At 42.1% G+C, this 21,552-nt stretch overlaps 1 protein-coding gene across 2 annotated transcripts in view; it reads right to left on the reverse strand.

Annotated features, from left to right (window-relative positions):
* SUGCT (succinyl-CoA:glutarate-CoA transferase) overlaps nucleotides 1-21,552 on the reverse strand; it is a 580,716-nt gene that overhangs the window by 555,605 nt on the left and 3,559 nt on the right. The window contains exons 2-6 of one of the 2 annotated variants that reach the window (XM_018559667.1): nucleotides 19,219-19,276; nucleotides 14,587-14,660; nucleotides 5,202-5,287; nucleotides 3,770-3,811; nucleotides 2,182-2,188 (exon numbers count right to left, since the gene is read on the reverse strand). In XM_018559667.1, coding sequence (XP_018415169.1) covers nucleotides 2,182-2,188; nucleotides 3,770-3,811; nucleotides 5,202-5,287; nucleotides 14,587-14,660; nucleotides 19,219-19,276 — 267 coding nt within the window. Of the gene's footprint in view, nucleotides 1-2,181; nucleotides 2,189-3,760; nucleotides 3,812-5,201; nucleotides 5,288-14,586; nucleotides 14,661-19,218; nucleotides 19,277-21,552 lie in introns of both variants that reach the window. The other variant, XM_018559666.1, reaches the window with a different exon arrangement.

Genomic DNA, 21,552 nt, shown 5'->3' on the forward strand with positions numbered 1-21,552 from the left:
ATGTAATCACGCACTTTTGAGGCAAAATGTAAATATTATAGATATCTCTGCTCATGATCAGGTACATTAATAAATTAACCTGTCATATTGATTAACTAGGTGTTGTGATATTACCATAGTGTATGTTTCTTCTTTGATTATGTATGATCAGTTATTAAAATAACCAGGTATACGTTTCCAACATTCACCAGCTAAAAATGACGGTCTGTTTACTGTAATCAGACCTAAGCCATGGTTTTCATTTAACCCAGGTTCCTATGAACATTCCTTTGTCTGGCTCTGTATTTCAAGAGTTCTATTTTGGCTCTGTGTGACCTCTATGCATCTCTTCTAGTACATGGAGGTACCTTTTTAAAGATCTTTTCAGCATTAGCCAATCAAATGTGTATCTGATGAAGAATGTAGTGCAGCCAAAGCATATACTTTACTTAGAATTTCACTGCAGAAACTTTGAAGTTTCAGACATGTGTATTTAATCAAGGCATTGCTGCATTACAACAGTGAAATACAATTACTGACCTGTTTAATTGATTCCTTAAGTTCTGTGTGCAAAATATTTAAACTGGCCTCTCAAAGGGATTTGTGTTTCATCCAGTATGTCTGCATGCAAGTCTGTCTGTGGTCTTAAAGGAGATGTATACCAAAAATTAAATGCAATCTCAGTGAGAACATGGCAAGTTTACCAGATGCATATGATACAACTTACAAAAACAATGAAGGAATAGACATTTGTTTTCCATCACAAAAAATACGGAAGCATATGTTGTGATGTTATTTGCATGATCCATCTGATAATCATGCACAGGCCTCAAAATTTCCACTCGCCCCCTCGCAATTGGCGAGTGAAAATTGCGGGGGGGGCGAGTGGAATGTCAGCAATGGTGCCTCACCGGCGGGACTAGGGATGGGACACTACTGCCGCGGCAAGCGTTCGCTTCTGTTTTCTCTTCTCTTTCTCGCCTGCTGCAGCTACAGAGCGGCCGAGCCCGAGAAGGAGAAGAGAGAACAGAAGCGAGCGCTTGCCGCAGCGGTAGTGTTCCATCCGGAGCTGGCTCTCTGCGCTCACTCTCTTTCGTCCCGGCCACTTCAGCTCCACTCAGAGAGGCGGCTCTGATTACACCCATTATCGCTCCCTCTCTCTCCTTCTGGCCGCTCTGAAGCTGCAGCGGCCGGGAGCAGAGAGAGGGAACGCTGACAGGTGTGATCGTAGCTGCCTCTCTGAGTGCCCGCTTCCTGGAGCTGAAGCTGGAGCGGTCGGGAGAAGAGGTGATCGTTCCACGGTGTGATTCTGAGCATTCTTAAAGAGCCCCCCTCCCAGTCCACATCTTTTGGACGTTATTAATCTGAGTTAGGGGGCGTTTGCAAAGGTATCAGAGAGGCTTTGGGGGCAATTGCCACCAATACAGTACATTATGTTGAACACATATACTAAATACAGTTACAGACTTTAAAACATCTTACGTACAAAACATGTTTTATCAAGTAATATTGTAAGGCATTTTTTCTATGGTTGGGTGTTAGCCGTTGTCTTAAAGTGACATTAAAGTCTAAATGTTTTTTCCCTCCCCCCAATGTTAGTGAAAGCGCTTACCTAAAATGGTGTCTCTTAATCCAATTATCTTTTTATTTCCTGTCGTTTTCATCTGTCCCTCCGATCCAGCGCTGACACCTCTGTGCTTGCTGGCACTTCATGTCCCACGGTGTCTGTGCGGGTGCACGCTGTCCATAGACTTAGGGTGCCCACACACCTTACGATAATCGCGGGAAATCCCGCGATCGTACGATTATCGTAAGGTGTGTGGAAGCCGTGCGACCTCTACTACTGTAAGGTCGCACGACTTTTAACTTACGAACATGTTCGAAAACCCGCCTAGCATCGTACGATGTTCGGCGGGTTTGTGGCATGTTCGTAAGATAAAAGCCGGACGGGCCGGTGTTCGCAAGCGCACACTGCCCTTCGGCATTGCGGTCATCGGAAGCCCGCCCCTCCTGGGGGCGCGCTTGCGATCATCGCAAGTACGATCTGCCTGTCTAAGAAAATATTGTAAGGCATTTTTTCTATGGTTGGGTGTTAGCAGCTATCTGGAGGGCGTTAGCTGTTATCTTAGTCATTGGAAAAATTGGGGTTGGAATTGGTCTGACAAACAGAGGCCTTTCCCCACTCGCGTGTGTCATATAAACCTTTTATCTGATTTGGATCTACTCACAGACTGTTGCTGTTTACTCTTAAAATTCCCTAATCACATGTGAAGCGAACCTGCACATTTTTAGTGTAAGTTGCTTATTTACAGTACCTTGCATACCTTCCATTTTCACCATTTCACCATTTTGCAAGACACAACATTTTGAAAATACTTGTTATTTATTAACTTTGTAAGCTTTGTTGTGCTTGTGTACGTCAATAATTATTTTAGTGTATTTTTACTGAAAATATTGTTTTGATAAAAATTTGCGCACTTAATATGGGACCTACAAAATCAGCAGCACTGTATTTTTATTCTAGCAGTCTTTTGCTTCCATAAAATGTATGAAGGGGGCGTGCCCCGGAAACACGTCGACACAGCAGTGCTTTACACAGGACACGCTATCCGGATCTTTTTATTGCTCTGGTCATATTGTCCAACGGCTTGTTTTTATCTTCAACATAGTGAGTACCTGTCAATTCACCTTTATGCCTGTCTTTTTGGATTAAATGATATTGCACCAGGAAAGGCGCCTCTTCTTTTGTGTTTTTTAGATGTTCCAGTACCCTTGACTGTTTTGAGGCTGCACCTTGCATATGTGCTTACGATTTCTTCCCCAGGAGGGATAAGGATTGTCCTTGGCGCTTTTAAAACCATAAACTCTTCCATAAAATGTATAGTTAAGAAAGGTGGCGGGGAGAAGGTGTCTTTACAAACTCTGAAAGCTATAAGTGAAAATTATTAAAAAAGTGAAGAATTGCACAAATGCTCTGGCCACCTTGGGTTAAAAGTGGAGCACAGGACCTGACAGTGAAAGAGTTCATTAGAAATAATTTTTCCTATCACCTTACAAACAAAATCTACTTTACGAGTGGTACCTACAGGCAGTTAAAATTCTGTTATGTGATACTTATGGGCCTATTTATGACTAGCATTTTTCCCTCTTACCAAACCGCAACACATTGCAGAAAAGGCTTTGCATTGCACTTGCATTTTACAATTTATTTATAAAACTGCAGAACGCAGTGTGAAGCCTGCAAAGTCCTGAGGTCCAGTCACATCTGAGTGATCCGAGACCGCGTGGCAATCCGTGCAGTTTTGTGCTCAATCTCCGGGCAAACTCGCAGCAACGCGGTGCCATTCATTTCTAATGGCACCCCAATCGCGGCTAGCAATCTGCGCAGGTGTGGCCCACGTTTCTGAGGGTGCAATCGCACACAAACGTGGCCGCAAAAAAACAAGGGTCGCTCATGGCACAAAAAGGCGCATGAGCCTTTTTGCTGCGCGGCCCCATTGCTTGGTCCCAGGCCACCCATATGTGAACCAGACCTGAAGTGTATTCTGTGCTTACCTCTTCCTCCCAGCTATTTTTTTTTTTATATCATTAGAATTATTCAGACTCCCAAAGCAACTGGAGACCAAACCACATTTGGAGCTTCCAATCGAAAAGCAGCAGTATTGTCAGAATTAAGGACATATTGCTGGTTTGTAAATGGGCCCCATAGTGCAATGGCATACAACAAGATAGTTACTAAGGACAAAACTAAAATGATGTTTGATAGTTCAAAATACAGTACCTCCTGAACAATTTTTGTGCCCTTGGGATCTTTCATATTCACAGCTATACTCTGGGAAAATTACAAAACACAATATATTAGTTAAAAAAAACAATAAACAAGTGACATTCAAAGCAGGTATGAGCTTTCTTGAAATATCTATTGTCCAGAGTGGCTTTTAAATATTTGTGTACCTATGTGCTGATTTTACCAAGGTAAACAGTGGAATAAAGTACAATAAAAGAAGCTGAGAACCTGTGATCTTTAAGCTGATGTTAAACCAGATTATATTGCATATTAACAAACATAGGGATCTATTTATAAACAATTTGCAGAGCCATTCACTCTCTATGAATGTTCGTATTGTGCAAATAGAGGCAAAAACAAACGCTCTTAGTATTTTTTCTTTCAGGTCGAGTTTACTGTAATGTAATACTACATTATGACCACTAGATGGAGATGAAGAGCACAGGGGAAAAAATACTTATTTCCTATGCTTCGGAGCTCCACCTAGTGGTCATAATGTGGTATTTCATTACTTCTGACTTGTTAGAATGTTTATCTTTGCCTCTATTGACACAGAACAAATGTTTACAGAGATTCATAGGGCAAATGGCTTAACAAATTATTTATAAACAGACCCCATAAAGTTATTTGTCCCATATCACTCTTGATAGTGATACAAAAAAATTCCAGCAACAGCTGCAAGAAGATAATTCTGTGCAGCACCATGCCTTATTTTTTCTAACAAATGCATAAAATACTGAAATTATGTTAACTGTATACCACAAGTGAAAATAGTTTACTATCTAGGAAAATTGTATACATTGTGATAGAGTTGGAAACACTGAAATGAATGCAACCACCACCATTAAAAAATGCGTAGTTTTACTTAATACATATACTATATAAAAGGAACCTGTCTGGGCAGTTGTGGCCTGGCATGGTTGAGGCTACAGGTTGCCACTGTTTATCATTAGCTATATTTGTTTGGGGGCAAGCAAGTCTCTTTGCGGTATACACCAGTACCACCACTTCTTTCTGGAGAATAGCAGCTTCAGAAATGGATGGAAGCATTCACTGCTCCAGATAATATCTGACCTGACTGATATACATGCACACAAACAAATAACAATGACAATAAGCTATAAAAGCTTATAAGATTGGTGAAAGTAAAAGTAAAGCCATTATACAAGGATAATCACTTTACTTTTATTCACATTTTATACATCAGCCTCCAAATTCTTTAGGAAAAATATTCACATGAGGAATCAGTATAGTCATCCTTCTGTCATTTTAAGTTAGCAACTCTGCTGTACATAAGTGTACCCATTTCACCACATTATTTTATCATCAAGCTGTTGTTGTTTTTTGACTGTATAATAACTACATGAAACAGTAAATACAACCTAAAATAAAAAAGAAGTGATATATTAAACAGCTGAAATGCTAATATAAATACCTTCTTATTTCTGTTCACACTGAGAAAATAAGTACTTTCAGTTCCTACGAAAGGAGGTCCCCAGGACCTAGTATCATCTCCAGATCCTACAGAACAAAATACAGAAAATAGATTATGAAAGCTTTGTACAAATATTTAATTTGAATCAGATTCAAGCCTACTGAACATCACTTCCTTTATACTTAAAACATACAGCTTAAACTATATCTTTTAGATTGTAAGCCCTCAGGGGCAGGGCCCTCCTTACCATCTTGTCTTGAATTGTATTGTGATTGTAATGTCTTCCTTATATTGTAAAGCGCTGCGCTATATAAATCCTGTATAACAATAATTTCATTCACCCTGTCAATATCTGTGAATGTTCATTTTGTGTGAATAGAGGCAAAAATAAATCTTTTTCAGATTAAATGTAATGTATAATGTTATGGCCACTAGATGGGGGCTGAGGAGCATAGGAAATACTTATTTTCTATGCTCTTCAACTTAATCTTGTGGTCATAATGCAGTATTATTTTACATTACATTCCACCTTAAAAGAAAATATACTAATAATGTTTGTTTTGCCGTCAGAGAGATCTGAAGGTTGAATGGCCCTGTAAAGTGTTTTAACCACTTGCTGACCAGGTGTTTAGACCCCCTTCCTGGCCAGGCCATTTTTCAGTATTCAGCGCTGCGGTACTTTGACTGACATTTATTCCGTCATGCAACGCTGTACTGAAATTAATTTTATACAATTTTTTGGGGACAGATAGAGCTTTCTTTTGGTGGTATTTAAACACCACTGGTGGTTTTATTTTTTACTATATTCAGGAAAAATTACTGAAAATGTTTTTTACATTATGTTATAAAACAACTAATATTACCCACCTTTTTGGTAAAATATAAAAAAACGGTCACGTCGGGTAAATAGACACCAAACATGTCAAGCTTAAAAATTGCGCGCACCCGCAAAATCATAACAAACTAGCATACCCAAATTTGACCATAGGCGACGCTTTAAAAACTTTTACAGCTCATCAGTTTCATGTTATCAGTGATTGATGGCCCTAGAATTATTGCACTCACTGCAACGTTTGCGGCGATATGGAACATGTGCGGCGTAATGGGCGCAATCGTCGTTTTCGCAGATATGCGCACCTGATGCATGTTTACATGCGTGTATGTATGGGTGGGGACTTGTATAATTCTTTTTTATGTGTAACTTAAACATTTTTGGGGGGAAACTGTAATTTTGTTTCCTATTCTTTTTTTTTTCACTTAACTTTATTGCTATCACAAAGGGGGCTAAGAAACCCCTATATGTGGTAGCAAAAGATGTGACAGGTCCTCTTTATGGAGACATCAGGGGTCTCCAAGACCCCTAATGTCACCTAGGACCCCCCTGAAGAAGCTGATGAAGCAGAGATCTACTTCATCAGCTTCTCTCCAGCGTCTGAAGCTGGAGAGTGACACGAAAATGCGGAAGTGATGTAACATACATCACTTCCGCAATCTGACACCGGAGAGGGGACCGGAGGGAGATCGTAAACAGACCTACCTCTAATCCCGTCAGAGTGGCACTATGCTGGTCCCGGGCTCACACCGGGGGGGGGGGGGGCTACTTTTCTTCTCCGTGGTCCCTGTGTGTGTTGCAAAGTAGTCACTGCTCCAAGCTCGTTCCCGTGATAGACTACAATCTCATGTTTAGTTTACTAATTTGTATTGAAATTCTAGAGGGTTATTCACTTAGCTGCTGAACGCTGTTTCGGCTATTCACTTCAGCCTTGTAGCCATGTTCGGCTGAGCCGAAGTGCAGAAGGAGTTCGACTCAGCCGATCCAACATGTGGTTTGGCTGAGCGATAGCTTTAGCAGCTCACTCGCTGCCGTTCACCCCTAATCTCATAGGGGACCGAACGGCAGGCAGCATTCGGCGTGGCTATTCTGCTTGGTACCTCCGAGGTAGCGAGCAGAATAGAAAAAAAGTTAAATAAATGGGAAAAAAATGTTGAAAAATTATTTTAAAAATGTAAAAAAAAATATTTTAAAGAAAAGAAAAAAAACAACACACGCCGACCCAACCGTACGTGATGAACTCCCGCCACATAATGAAGCATGAAGCATTCGACAGATGCTGGAAAAATAAGAACAATTGGGTGGAGCTAGCGGTGACATCACTGATATCTCTGTCCAACTGTTTCCTATTGGACGGCACCTGCCAGAGTCTTCTAGCAGGTCCCGGCCAATAAATAACAACTGGGCGGAGCCGGCCATGATGTCATGATGGGTGACGGGAGGACGCTAGTTTGTGTCCTCCCGTTACCCTTAGGAGAACTATGGGGAAAAGCCCTGACCCCATAGTTCTCCTTTAATAGTTAGGGTACTTGGATGTATTTTAAAGATTTCAACAGGTGAACTTTAAAGTCTAATTTTTCATTATTATAGTCATGTTACTCTCACGTTACTCTCTCAGTGGTTAAACTGTACATGGGGAAAGTTACTGAATAAACCAGTAATGTATTTATTAAGCCACAATAGTTCTTTACATGATAAGAAGAGTGACTGTAGCTGCCAATGGACATTAAAGGCAAAGTTCATGCCTTGTTGACAGATTTGATAAACTAGAGGAGACTCAGGCAACCCAACCTGCACCTTGTCTCATAGTAACCAATCAACTTTAATTGTTCTGACTACTATATCAGAAAAAAAGATGATTTACAATTGCTTAGCTGGATAACTGCATTCAGTTACTGCATCTTGCACATTTAATAAGCCTAATTTGATTTTTAAAAGAGAACCCCAAACCTATTTTTGTATCACACGTGTTACATGGAGGCAGACAATTCACCCTGCTTCACTCACCCCAAGAAGAGCTAAAGTAAAGCTATTTCAGTTTCATTATTAAATTCCCTCATGCCCATCACTAATTTTCAGGTTTGATTATTATGCTAAGGAGACCAATAAATATTACTAAAATGCAGCTCCTCCCCTACCAGACCGGTATGCAATGTATAGAACATGCTAATTAAAAAAAGAGCAGAGTAACAGAGAGATGAGCTCATCAGAGTGCTGCGTCTTCTTATACCGGACAATGTTACTGAACTGCAGCAGAGACAAATTAGGTCTCATTCTCTGACAGACAGAGCTGTGTTGCAGGAGCTGTAAAAATCTCAGAACTGGATGGACAAAAAATATCTGGAAGGTAAAACTGATCTTTTGTATTTCATATGTGTGTATAGCTGTCTGCATGGAGTTCAGTTTTAAAATCATTCATAAGAATACTTGGAATTAAACAAACCAATGTGTGTAATCTTGTATTGAAGGAGGTCATTAAAATATTAATTGTGTAGAACAAGAGTGGGGATGGTATGACAGCAGGCAGGATGTGCAGGAAAGCAGTGCAAAGGGTATGACAGCAGGCAGTATTTGCAGGGGAGGAGTACAGAGGGAATGAGAGTGGGCAGTATGCACGGAAGAGGGCTGAAGGAAGCTACGACAGTATGGACTATGTGCAGGAGAAGATTGTGGATGGTATGACAGAGGGCAATATGAGCAGGAGAGGATTAGGAACAGGGAGCGGAATGTACAGGAGAGGTGTGCAAAGGATACGACAATAGGCAGCATGTGCATAAAAGGAATGCACAGGTTTTGAAAGCAGATGTAATGTTTGGGAAAGGTGGCTATGACGGCATGTAAAGTGTAGGAAGATAAAATAGAATAAGATACATTTTCTACTGATTCTTAAAACTGATTTTTTTTTTTTTAGTTTGATGATGTGTTCTCTTTATAGATAAAGGCAGGTGTCTATCGGTACTATAATACTTCCTCAGTGTCCATCAGATACAGTCTGGCAACGGATAACCCCCATCTGTAACTAAGCAGAGCACAAGCAAACTAAAGCTCAGGACCTGGAAGTGTTCAGTTCTGAGCACTTTCGGGTTCAGTGTGTGCAGAAGAGATGCACTATGTCTAACTCTGGTGCCTACTGGACTGCGCAGTCATATTTAGACACCCTGTACACCAACAAAGTGAAAATAAGATGATAAAAATTGAGTTTGTTTGTATTCTTGACTGCAAAGCTATTTCTGTGCCTTCAATTAAACTTTACAAAAAGAATTCAAGCAAGCAGTATTCACGCCTAAACTGTCCCCTTATAAAATGCCATTACAGTTTTATTGAAACAAACTCTTATACAAATACGGTTTTGGGGATCCATATGACTTAAAGTGTATCTCTAGCAAAAAAAGACTTCCCCTTACCTCTTGTTCCAGTGTCATAAAATGTTGGATCTCCTATCACTTCTGTCCCAGTAACAATGGTCACAAGGACAAGAAGAGATAATATATCTCCTTCTTGGCATATACAGCAAGAAAAACTTGACAGAGGTTCAACCATCCACTACGTTGTCCAAAGTAAGACAAAAAAATGAATTTGGCTACCGATACATTTTAAACAGTCCCTGAGATGCAGAAATGTTCAAACATCAAGTGGGTCTGTGTTGTCCTCAGCCCCTCCTCTACAATTCTTTCCAGGCAGCTCTGACTTGCACAAAAATTGATCAAACCTGGCATCTTGTTACCGTATGAGTTTATGTCAAATCTTCATAAGACATATGTATATAGTTTTATTTCTTGTTTTAAATATTTCCCCTGAGGTGTTGATAGCTTGTAGGGAAATAAAGTCTTTGTTGTGCTTATCACTGTGGAGGGGAGTGCCAGGCCCAATGAATTGCAAATAGGGTCATTGTTGAGCACAGGCATGTCCAGATAATTACCATAGAGGTGCAACTTCAGTATCCTGTGTATCAGGAGCCAAGACCCTTTGATCTAATAACAAGTAGACTGGCCAATCGTAGAGAGGGGTGTGGAGTTGTAAAGAGGGTCTTGGAAACCCTCCAATCTCCAGTAGGCCTTGGGAGGCAACCAATAGGAGATTTGTCATGCATCCCTATGGACACGAGGGCTATATTAATGACTGGAAAAAACAGCTCGGCCTCTTTTCACCAGGATGGGGCCTCATGTGACGTTTAATGGGTAACTATACATATAATCTTTCCACCACTTAACTGTATGTCTGTTTGTCTGTTAGATACCAATGTCTGGGTATTTGGCATGTTTAAATCTTTTCTTTGTATGTTGTAGTTAAATAGATTGTTGGTTCATTGTATTTAAGTCTTGATACTGTATACCAATAAATTCTGTTATTGTGTTGAGCTCAAAAATCTCATGAATGAATCCTTAGAATATTATACCTGTAAGTGTGAATGCTTATATAGCGGTTCATAACTTAAAATAGTAATTCAGGTAACAATCTCTTTGAGGATAACAACACAGACTCTTTTTCTGCCCACACTTCCTAAAATGAGGCAAAATGGAGAAAATGCATAAAGCAACTGTATAGCAATATAGATATGTTGGATAATTGTCATATTGTGTATCACATCAAATTATGTTCCCAGCTTAACAACACGTAACAATGTATCAGCGATACCTGCGCTTACTACGGCCATTAAAGCCCAAACACCCATTACTAACCTCAGCAGCTGCAAGTCTAGTATAACGTTTGCCTCCTCCTCCACTTAAACAGACATGTTACCAATACAGGGTGTATTTCTATGTCTATGATACAAGTCATTCAACAACATACAAAGCCATCTACAACTCCGCCCCAACCTACATCACTGATCTCATCTCAAAATATCACCCAAACCATCCTCTCCGTTCCTCTCAAGACCTCCTGCTCTCTAGCTCTCTCATTACCTCCTCCCATGCTCGCCTCCAGGACTTCTCCAGAGTGTCCCCCATCCTCTGGAACTCCTTACCCCAATCTGTTCGCCTATCTCCTACTCTGCCCACCTTTAGGCGATCCTTAAAAACCCATCTTTTCAGGGAAGCCTACCTCATCTCAACATAACTGGCTTTTACTTCCTCCAATAACTCAATCCAAACAATTATTACCTTTTGTATCACTTGCCCCTCCTACTAGATTGTAAGCTCTCACGAGCAGGGCCTTCCCAACCCTATTGTTCTGAACCTGTATTGTAACTGTACTGTCTCCACTACTTTGTAAAGCGCTGAGCAAATTGTTGTCGCTATATAAATCCTGTATAATAATAATAACAATAATAATTCTGAATTGAGAAAGCTGGTTGGATGACCAGTGAAACGTATTCAAGAAAAATACAGCAAGTCCAGTTGCCTTGACTTATTTTTTACAGATATTTAATCTATGCATATCTAAAATATGTATAGAAAGTGGGTACAAAGGCAGCATGGCCATTAGAATTTCCTGACTTGGCATTCCCCTTTGCTGGTGGGGAAAATTAGGAAAAGGAACATGGGATGGAAATAGCAGGATCAGTATCTAATTTTAAACCTTGTTTATATCCTTCAAAAAAAAAAATAATGTCTGACATGCCATGGTATTTACTATATGGATATTTGGCATATGCCCATTTATCAAGTGAAAATGGAAATTCCTGAGTAGATTTGTGAATTGGTCATGAAAGTGGATTTGGTTACTCAAGCGTTTACTGCTAAATAACTGGAATATGTTTACAATTTCTTCCTTCAAATTGCAGTTTTAAATTATTTGCTTAACCTAATACATTACACTGAAAATGTGGAACTAGTTGCTGTTTAATCAGGGATGACGGTCAAAAAAATCACCTTTGTTCCTATGCCACAGTTTAATATTGTCACAAATGTTAATCCTTTAACTGGAAAACAAGATTTTCTCTTTACAGTTTCCTTTACAGTTGAAGTCATGTTGGTTGAATCATTTCAAAAGCATAAAGTGTTAAAAAATGTTAAAGTGGCACTAACCTCAAGCAGAATTATGGGGTGAGTGAGAAACGCTCATCCCCATAATTCAAGCCGACCTGCGACAGAGAAGCTGTCACACGTCGACTCTATTGCCTCCGGGACTTCTCCAGAGTGTCCCCCATCCTCTGGAACTCCTTACCCCAATCTTGGGGTAAGGAGTTCGCTGACTTCCCGATCGCTGACTTCCCGATCCTTTACCTTTGGAGAGAGGTGACTGCCAGTTACCGCTCCCCGCAGGAATCCCCCCTCTCCTCTCCGTTCCTACTTATGTTCCCCATGATCCCTGTGTGTGTTGGAAAGTAGCCACTGCTCCAAGCTTGCTCTCCCGATTAGGGCTGCAACAACTAATCGACATAATCGATTATAATCGATTATTGAAAAAGTTGTCAACTTTTTCAAATGGACTACAATCTTGATACAAATTAGTAAGGCCTTGTTCATACCAAGCGTGTTCCAGGAGCAGAGCAGTTACAGACCAGAGCAAAACTGCGTCCAATGTATTCCAGTGGTATGTTTAGCTCCAGTTCACATGGCAGCGTTCAATTCCAGAGCAGGTCCAGAGCAGGTAAAAAAACTGCAGCAGGCCCTATTTTACCTGCTCTGGAACGCATGCAAACGCCCTGGAACGCACTAAAAGCCCATTTTAAACTTTTTAAAAATGTTGTTTTTTTTACCAAAAACAGCCCGGAACGCATCAAAAACACGGCAAAAAACGCGGCGCAACCCACTGCAGTGTGTGTGCAGAAACTCATGCAGATCTTCTCTGCATTTGGTGTGAACAAGGCTTAAACTAAACATGAGATTGTAGTCCATCACAGGAGTGAGCTTGGAGCTTTACAACACACACAGGAACCATGGGTAACAAAAGTAGCCACCCTCCAGAAGGAAGGGCAGTGTCAGCACCAATTCAGAGATGATTTGAGGATCTAAAGCTGAGTGATACACAAATAAGATACATGTTTGTTAATAGTTAAGGTACTTGAATGCAGGTTCAAGGTTTAAAGGAGAGCTATGGGGTAACCTTGTTTGCCTAATGCATTTTTAAGATTTAACTCCTGAGTGTAATGTCACTTTAAGAAGCCTTTATATTAAACAATCAACCAACTAACCAACAGCAACTACCATACAACATACAGCATGTTCAGCATTACTAGTATCACTGTCATTTCACATATGAAAGTCCTGAGGTCTTCCAACCCATTTTTTAAATACTATGGTCATATACTAACACAGAAAAAATTAAATGAACTTTCATAAATTCAATCATTTAGACCCACCATACAGCTCTTCTGTATGGCAGTACTACAGTCGTGGTGACATGGACTCAACTTCCTTCCCCTCCTTTTGCGCCAAAGCTCATTCACTAAAGTACACCCCATGGAAATATTTGACTTTCACATACAGTGTTTGAACAGGCAAACATTATCAGGGTTATTCACAAAAGGGTGAAGAGTTTGGAGAAGACAGGAGAAGACAACAATCTAGGACAACATAGCTGAACTGGAAAGTGAGTTGAATTGGAGAATATTTCCAAATTAGCTATTTTGGCCTAGATTGTTCACGTCTCCTGCCTTCTCCAAACTCTTCACCCTTTTGTGAATAACCCTGTAGATCTTCATTCAAACTGTGACTTCAAATAAAAGTGATATACTTGAATATAAACACAAAGGAAATTTGCATTTTCTATTATTTATTCAGCAATAGATGTAATGATGTATTGTGGAAAAAGTAAGTACACCCTTGGCTTCAGACACTGGTATTGCTCTTTTAGCAGAAATTATTTCTTTCAGGGCATTCTTTAATAACTGCCTTCTAGTCTCTGACATCACCTTGGTGACATTTATTTACCACTGCTGCATGCAAAAATTCCTTTAGTTGCAAGATGGTTGTGGGTTTCCTTGCATGGACTGCCCGTTTCAAATCCCTGGAATTTAAATCAGGGATTTGAATACACAAGGCCATAGCCCTACATTTCTTCTTTTATTCTTTGCTGGATTTGCTAGCATGCTTCAGCTCATTACCATGATGAAAGATTAGATGGCCAATTATTTTTTCGATTAATTGGATAAAAAAATTAATAAATACCTTACTTAATTTAAAATAAAATACATACATGGAGTGTTACAAGCATAAACTTTACTTCAGAATAGAAACTGCATGCACAATTTTACTTCCTACTCACAGGAGGTATGTAGTACAGTTAATGAATGTGTCACAAAAAAAAAAAAAAAAATAGCCTCACCGAAATATCAATATGAGACTGAACAGATTCCTCCTGTTCTCGCTTTCATTATAACCCCAGTTTCTTGACAAGAAACCAGTGCTACCCCTGGAAGCCTGTCAACTCTAGCCAGATGATATGGAAGGCCAGATGCATCCATTTGAGAGGTGTTCTGCCGTTTTGTAAGAAGGCAGACAGACTTATGTGGCACAATAAAGAAAAAACTTGCGACTAATCCAGCTAAGAAGATGACTGCAAATGTTGCAGCTTTCCCATGTTTATTGTTCTTTTCATGCCATTGTATAGATTCACTTATCCATAAAACAACAATAAAACTTAACAGAAAATATTCAGAAAAATAACCTGGTTTTTCGACTTTTATGACTTCCGCTCCAAGATCTCCAAGAATCATTGTAGCAAAAGGCCCAGCAAGTACCCTAGAAAACAATAGTGGGATTTCTACTTTACCGAAGAATTTTCTCAAAGAATTCATTTTTATGTATACTTGGAACATTAAGACAAATACATGAAGGAGGATAATTCGGTATTATAATAATTCCTTATCAAGCAATCAAGAAGCTTGCTGAGTCTTCAGTTTGGTAGATATAATTCATAAAAATATATGTAAAATAGGCATAAAAAGCAACAATATCTTATAACATTTACTAACAGGTTTCGGCAAGACAGCCACTGAAAGGTGTCCTCAATTTTAGATACCCATAATGCAATATTTACAGGGTTATTCACAAAAGGGTGAAGAGTTTGGAGAAGGCAGGAGAAGTGAACAATCTAGGACAGTGGTGGCGAACCTATGGCATGCGTGCCAGGGAGGGCATGCGAGGCCCTTTCTGCTGGCACGCGAGCCCACGTTCAAGCCCCAAAACATTAAGGCAGCCGACATGTCGAAGGCGGAGAAATCGGCAGGCGAGCGAGTAGGAGGAGAAGGGGGACGGAGCGGCAGGGGGTGGAGACAGAGGGAGATGGAGGACGGCAGGAGACGGAGGACTGAGCGGCATGAGACAGGGCCGGAGACAGAGGTAGATTTAGGCGGAGATGAAAGAGGACGTGAGGAGATGGGGACGGAGCGGCATGAGACAGGGGGAGATGGAAGAGGCCTGTGAAGACCGAGGAGGCAAAGGCAGGGACCGCGATGGAGGAGGCGTCGCCAAGGGGCCAGTCGAGCGGCGAAGCTGAGACGATTGGGCGCCGAGGCAGCAGTGAAGGCTGGGCTTCCCGTGTAAGGTAGGAGCACTGTGCTGGCAGGGCCCAGCATACATTATGCACAGCCCACCAAAGAGTCACAGGGGGGCTGTGCAATACCTTTTAGTGGGCTTTGCAGGATCCATGGGGGCTCTGCAGCCTGCAAAGTCCACCACAGATCCTGCACAGCCCCCCTGAGATCTGGCAGACTGTGGGGTCTCTGCAGGATCTGTGGGGGGCTTTGCCAGATCTCAGGGGGGCTGTGTAGGATCTGTTGGGGGCTTTGCAGCCTGCAAAACCCCCCACAGATCCTGCAAAGCCCCCCTGAGATCCGGCAGACTGCGGGGTCTCTGCAGGATCTGTGGGGGGCTGTGCCAGATCTCAGGGGGGCTGTGCAGGATCTGTGGGGGGCTTTGGAGCCTGCAAAACCCCCCACAGATCCTGCAAAGCCCACCACAGATCCTGCACAGCGCCCCTGAGATCCGGCAGACTGCAGGGTCTCAGGGGGTCTCTGCAGGATATGTGGGGAGCTTTGCAGGATCCGTAGGGTGCTCTGCCTCCTGCAAAGCCCACCACAGATCCTGCACAGCCCCTCTGAGATCTGGCAGACTTCAGGGTCTCATGGGGGCTTTGCAGGATCTATGTGGGCTCTGCAGCCCCATGGTGGGCAGAGCCCATTACAAATCCTGCACAGCCCCCCTGAGACCCTGCAGACTGCAGGGCCTCCAGGGGGCTGTGCAGGATCTGTGGGAGGCTTGGCAGGGTCTTGGGCCTGTGCAGGATCTGTGGTGGGCTCTGCCCACCAGAGCCCCCGCAGAGCTCACCACAAATCCTGCTAAGCCCCCCTGAGACCACAGCTTTCCTGCTATGCTAATAGCGGAACATGTCAAAAGCTGGATACAGTGTTTGCACTGTATCCAGCGACTGACAGGTCACGCAAAAAGTATTAAACAGGAAGGGGTGGGGTAAATTTAGTGGGGGTGGGGGCGCCCGAGTTTTGCCTTGCCTAGGGCAGCCCCAAACCAGAATACACCACTGCGTTCAGGGACCACCAATTGAAATAGATCCGACTGACCCGGATCGCCTTGGTATGCGATCCGGGCCAGTCACAATTAGGCAGCGGCGGCCAATAAACAGGTAGGTTAGACGAGATTAATACTAAACTTATTTTCAGCGCTGGCACTTTGAGATAAATTAATTGATTTTGCGTCGCAGTTTGGGAACTCGGGTTCAAAAAGGTTCGCCATCACTGATCTAGGACAACATAGCTGATTTAGAAATATTTTCCAATTCAGCTCATTTTCCAGTTCAGCTATTTTGTCCTAGATTGTTCACTTCTCCTGCCTTCTCCAAACTCTTCACTCTTTTCCCTTTTGTGAATAACCCTGTTACTACTATTTAAAAGGGGTGGTAAAACAATTTGACAGTTTATGGCGTTAAGGAGAAATAATAGACCCCCCCCAGATTACCACCATAGAGAAAAAGCTAATCAGATAATACCTTTAGGATATTTATCCATCGCAAACACATATACAAATGTAGCATACTGTCCTCTTGGCCCGAAGTGTGATCACAAGCACCCGAACGCGTGGCACAATAGTGCATGCGTTCCGGTCCAGTGTGATCTGCAAAAAATGCAGTATTTTTATATTTTTTGCAGATCGCACTGGACCGGAAAGCAGGCAGTAATGTGCCATGCGTTCGGGTGCCAGTGATCGTACTGCGGTCAGGAGGTATGGCTGCAGTGCTATTGACTTCAATGCACCGCCACACGCTCTCCCGCCCCAAAACAAAGTAAGCCGGCCACATTGCGTTCCAGTGCATTTCAGAGGCCGAATGATCTGGAACGCACTCTTTGTGGTGCGACTGGGACCTCAGTGGAGCTCAGTTGAGCAGAAGTTTATCTGCATGTATGCCTTTACTTTGCAGCCGTATGCTTTGTCTGCTTTTCCTTTTCATTCTGCTAGAATGTGCATTGCAGAGTTTGTGCCTTTACTTTGAGTCTAATCCCCACAATAAGAATAAATAGGCTTTTAGGGCTGCAGCTAACGATTATTTGGCTTGATTAGTTGATTAGTTAGCCGATTATTAATTTCGATTAATCGGATTAAAAAAGAAAAAACATCATTATTTTAAAACAAAATACACAAATGCAGCGTTACAGACAATGTTTACTTCAGAATAAAACAGTATGCACATTTTGTAAAAACGCACTGCAGGGCATAGCTGTACTGCACATTCTAGTGCGGGCGATCACACTGCGGATGGGAGGTGTATTTGGGATCCATTGAAATGAATGGTACCTCCTTTTTTAATAATTGTATGTATTATATTAGACATTTTAATTAGTTTCATGGACTTAAAATAATGTGAATTGTAAAACTCTAAGCCAATATAATAAAATAATCAACCTTTTATTTAAAATAGCACACCCAAAAAATTATTTCTATTTTTAATTTGTTTATTTAACTTCATTTTTGTTATTTGTTTGCATTTTTAATTTTGATGTATTTAACTTTTTTTTTCCTTTTTTTAATTTTAGTTTATTTAACTTTATTTTCTTAAACTTTTTTTTTAACTTCATTGCTGGGAGTAATAGCCAGCCTGCTAATGGATATTTTAAATTGCAATATCCCATAGAAGGCTGGCTATTGCACCCGCCCACTGCCTGCTGTTAACCAGCAGAGGAGGGACCTGAAGGAGAAAACTTCTCCATCAGGTCCTCCTCTGCTGATTGACAGCAGGCAGTGGGTGAGTGCAACAGCCAGCCTTCTATCGGCTATTGCATTTTAAAATATCCAATTGCAGGCTGGGTATGGCTCCCAGCCTCTAGATGTAGAGGAGGGGGCAGCGCAGAAGTAGGGCAGCAGCGGAGGCACCAGGGGGCAGAGGAGGAATGAGGGGGCAGAGGAGGAATGAGGGGGCAGAGGAGGAACGAAGGGGCAGAGGAGGAACAAGGCGGGCAAGCAGAAGCACGGGGTGGCAGAGTAGGACTGGGACAGCAGTGGAGGTACGGGGGGACAGAGGGGGAATGCAGTCTCAGCGATCTCTGCTCCCCGCTGGTGCCGGCTGCAGTGGTCTGTGTCCCCACTGCCTCTGCCGATACAGACAGGTGGCAGCGGGGGTTGAAAGGGACACTGACCGCTGCAGCGTGGAGGAGAACGGAGGAGCAGAGTGGCAGCAACTAATCGAAAAGCAACGAATTAATGATGAGAATCGATGCCAACTGTTTTCATTATCGATTATAATCGATTTAATCGATTAGTTGTTGCAGCCCTATAGGCTTTATATTTGTACAATTAAGAACTACTTAATTAACTGGCTATAAACCTTGTACAAGCTCTTAAAGTGGAAGTATTTTTTTAAAAAATTTAAAAATAGCTAATTACATTTTCCCCCCGTTTCTGTGCATGTGCAGTTCAGAGTACAGAATGGCAGGATTATTGCTGTGATGAATTAACTCTTCTGTGCATGCGCGGCAGTTATGCCATCGGGACCCGCCCAAACATGTGACTTTGGAAGAAGACCAGGATGAATCACCTCTCTTGAAGCATGCCTGTAGTTTCCGATCATCTATTGTCACATGCCCATAGTCTCAGTGCCGGTGAGTGCTGGAGGGTATCACTTTGGCATGTAAGGCAGCTATAATGTGTTAATATGTCTCTGGGGGCTCTTTTTATTTCTAATCTGCTTTATTTCCATTTTAAACAACAGCAACATAACATATTTTGATCATTTTAAAACATAATATAAATATTTTTATAACATAATTATATGTTATTAATTTGTCCATACCTTGTTAAGTCCAAGATTTTCACTCCTTCCAGTGGCCTTACATTATCAGCCTCTGTAACTATAGAGAAACACACCATTATACACACTGTAACTATGACCACACATATATCTCATACAACACATGACACAAATTGTCATGCTACAATGTCACATTTATTTACTAATTTGTATTGAGATTGTAGTCCATCACAGGAGTGAGCTTGGAGCGGTGGCTACTTTACAACACACACAGGGTCCAAGTGGAACAAAAGTAGCCACCCTCCAGAAGGAAGGACAGTGTCAGCACCAATTCAGAGATGATTTGATACACAAATAAGATACATTTTAGTTAACAGTTAAGGTACTTGAATAAGTTTTTAAGGTTTAACTCCTGACTTTAGTGTCTCTTTAAAACTGTAAGGCCTTGTTCACACCAAGCGCGGAGCAGGTGCAGAGCAGAGCAGTTGCAGACTGGATCAAAACTTCGTCCAATGTATTCCAATGGTATTTTTTGCTCCAGTTCACATCGCAGCGTGCAGTTCCAGAGCAGGTGAAAAAGCCCTATTTTACCTGCTCTGGAACGCATGCAAACGCATCAAAAACACATGCAAATGCCTGTAACTCACTGAAAGCCCATGTTAAACCAAAAAAAAAGAAAAAACGGCCCGGAACGCATTAAAAACGCAGCAAAAACGTGGCACAACCCACTGCACTGCGTGTGTAGAAACCTGAGCCGATCTGCTCTGCATTTGGTGTGAACAAGGCCTAAGGAAACATGTAAAAACTGGATATGACCCTTGACTGCTAAACAAAACTCAAGTTAGACCCAGTAGTTTCTTGTTGGGCCTTTATCTTAACACCTCCTATTTGACGTACAAGGATAACTTCTACATACAGTCATATGGGTATATAATGACATCACCATTTTCCTCCCTTACAGCTAACCTGTATATGAAAGAAGTCATGGAGAACTATGGGCATGCTACAAGAAGGGGTCAGAGAATATAGACATTCTGCAGTTGATGCTCAGAGACTAACAAACTACTATGAAGGTCTCCTGAAGCATTTAGCCATTCTCTGACCATCTTTTGAGGCATGCCCATAGTCTCTGACCATCTCTTGTAGCATGCCAATAGTCTCTGACCATTTCTTGTAACATGCCTATGCATCTCTGACCATCTCTTGTAGTATGCCCATAGTCTCTGACCATCTATTGTCACATGCCCATAGTCTCCCTAGCCATCTTTTGTAGCATACCCATTGTCTCTCACCATCTCTTGTAGCATACCTATTGTCTCTGACCATCTCTTGCACCATGCCCATACTCTCTAGCCATTTCTTCTAGCACGCCAATAGTCTCTGACTATCCCTTGTTGCATGCCAATAGTCTGTGACCATCTCCTGTAGCAAGTCCATGTTCTCTGACCCCCTCTTGTAGCATGCATATAGTTTCTAGCCAACACTTATAGCATGCCCATAGTCTCTGATCATCTACCAGCAGTTATCTAGTAATTTCTGCAAACAGCAAAAGACTACACATACACAATGAGGGGAATTTATCAATGCTGGAGCAGACAATTTAAAGCGGTTGTCCATGGGAACCAATCAGCGTCTATCTTTCATTATCAAAGCTTAACCAAACAAAATTAAGAGAGAAGCTGATTGGTTGCTAAGGACAACTGCTCCAGTTTTGATAATTTTCCCCAAGTGTGTGTACAGCCGTGAGCCGCTGCTGCAGCTGACAGATTTGTACTCTGTACAAATAAATGGCCGATGCCACCACTGTTTGTATTTAACTGCCCAGCCAGGATTAGAGCCTCTGACCGATCCTAGATGCAGACATGCTGAGTCCAGGGACGGTGTTACTGCGGAGTTTCCGGCTGCACACATACTGGTCGCAGCTAAAGGGCCAGTTTGTATACAGTCATAGCACAGAATACAGTTGCGTACAGAAGCAGCGTTTAGTCGCCTCTGAACAGAGTACACTATTCACTAGGGCTGCAACAACTAATCGATTAAATTGATTATAATCGATAATGAGAATTGTAGGCAACAATCCTCATCATCGATTAGTTGCTTTTCGATTAGTTGCAGCTGCTCCTCCATTATCCTCCCCACTGGTGCTGGCTGCAGCGGTCTTTGTCCCCTTCAACCTTTCAATCCCCACTGCTCTCCCTGCCTGTATCAGCAGAGGCAGCGGGGACACAGACACCAGCGGGGAGGAGAGACCGCTGTGACTGCATTCCCTGCTGCCCCCCCCCTCCTACCTCCGCTGCTCTCCCGTACTTTCTCTGCCCCTCCATGCCTCCACTGCCCGCCCCCTTCCTCTGCTGCCCCTCGTGCCTCCTCTGCCCG

The sequence above is a fragment of the Nanorana parkeri genome, unplaced genomic scaffold (assembly GCF_000935625.1).
Source record: "Nanorana parkeri isolate BGI_ZX_2015 unplaced genomic scaffold, ASM93562v1 scaffold410, whole genome shotgun sequence".
Lineage (NCBI taxonomy): Eukaryota > Metazoa > Chordata > Amphibia > Anura > Dicroglossidae > Nanorana > Nanorana parkeri.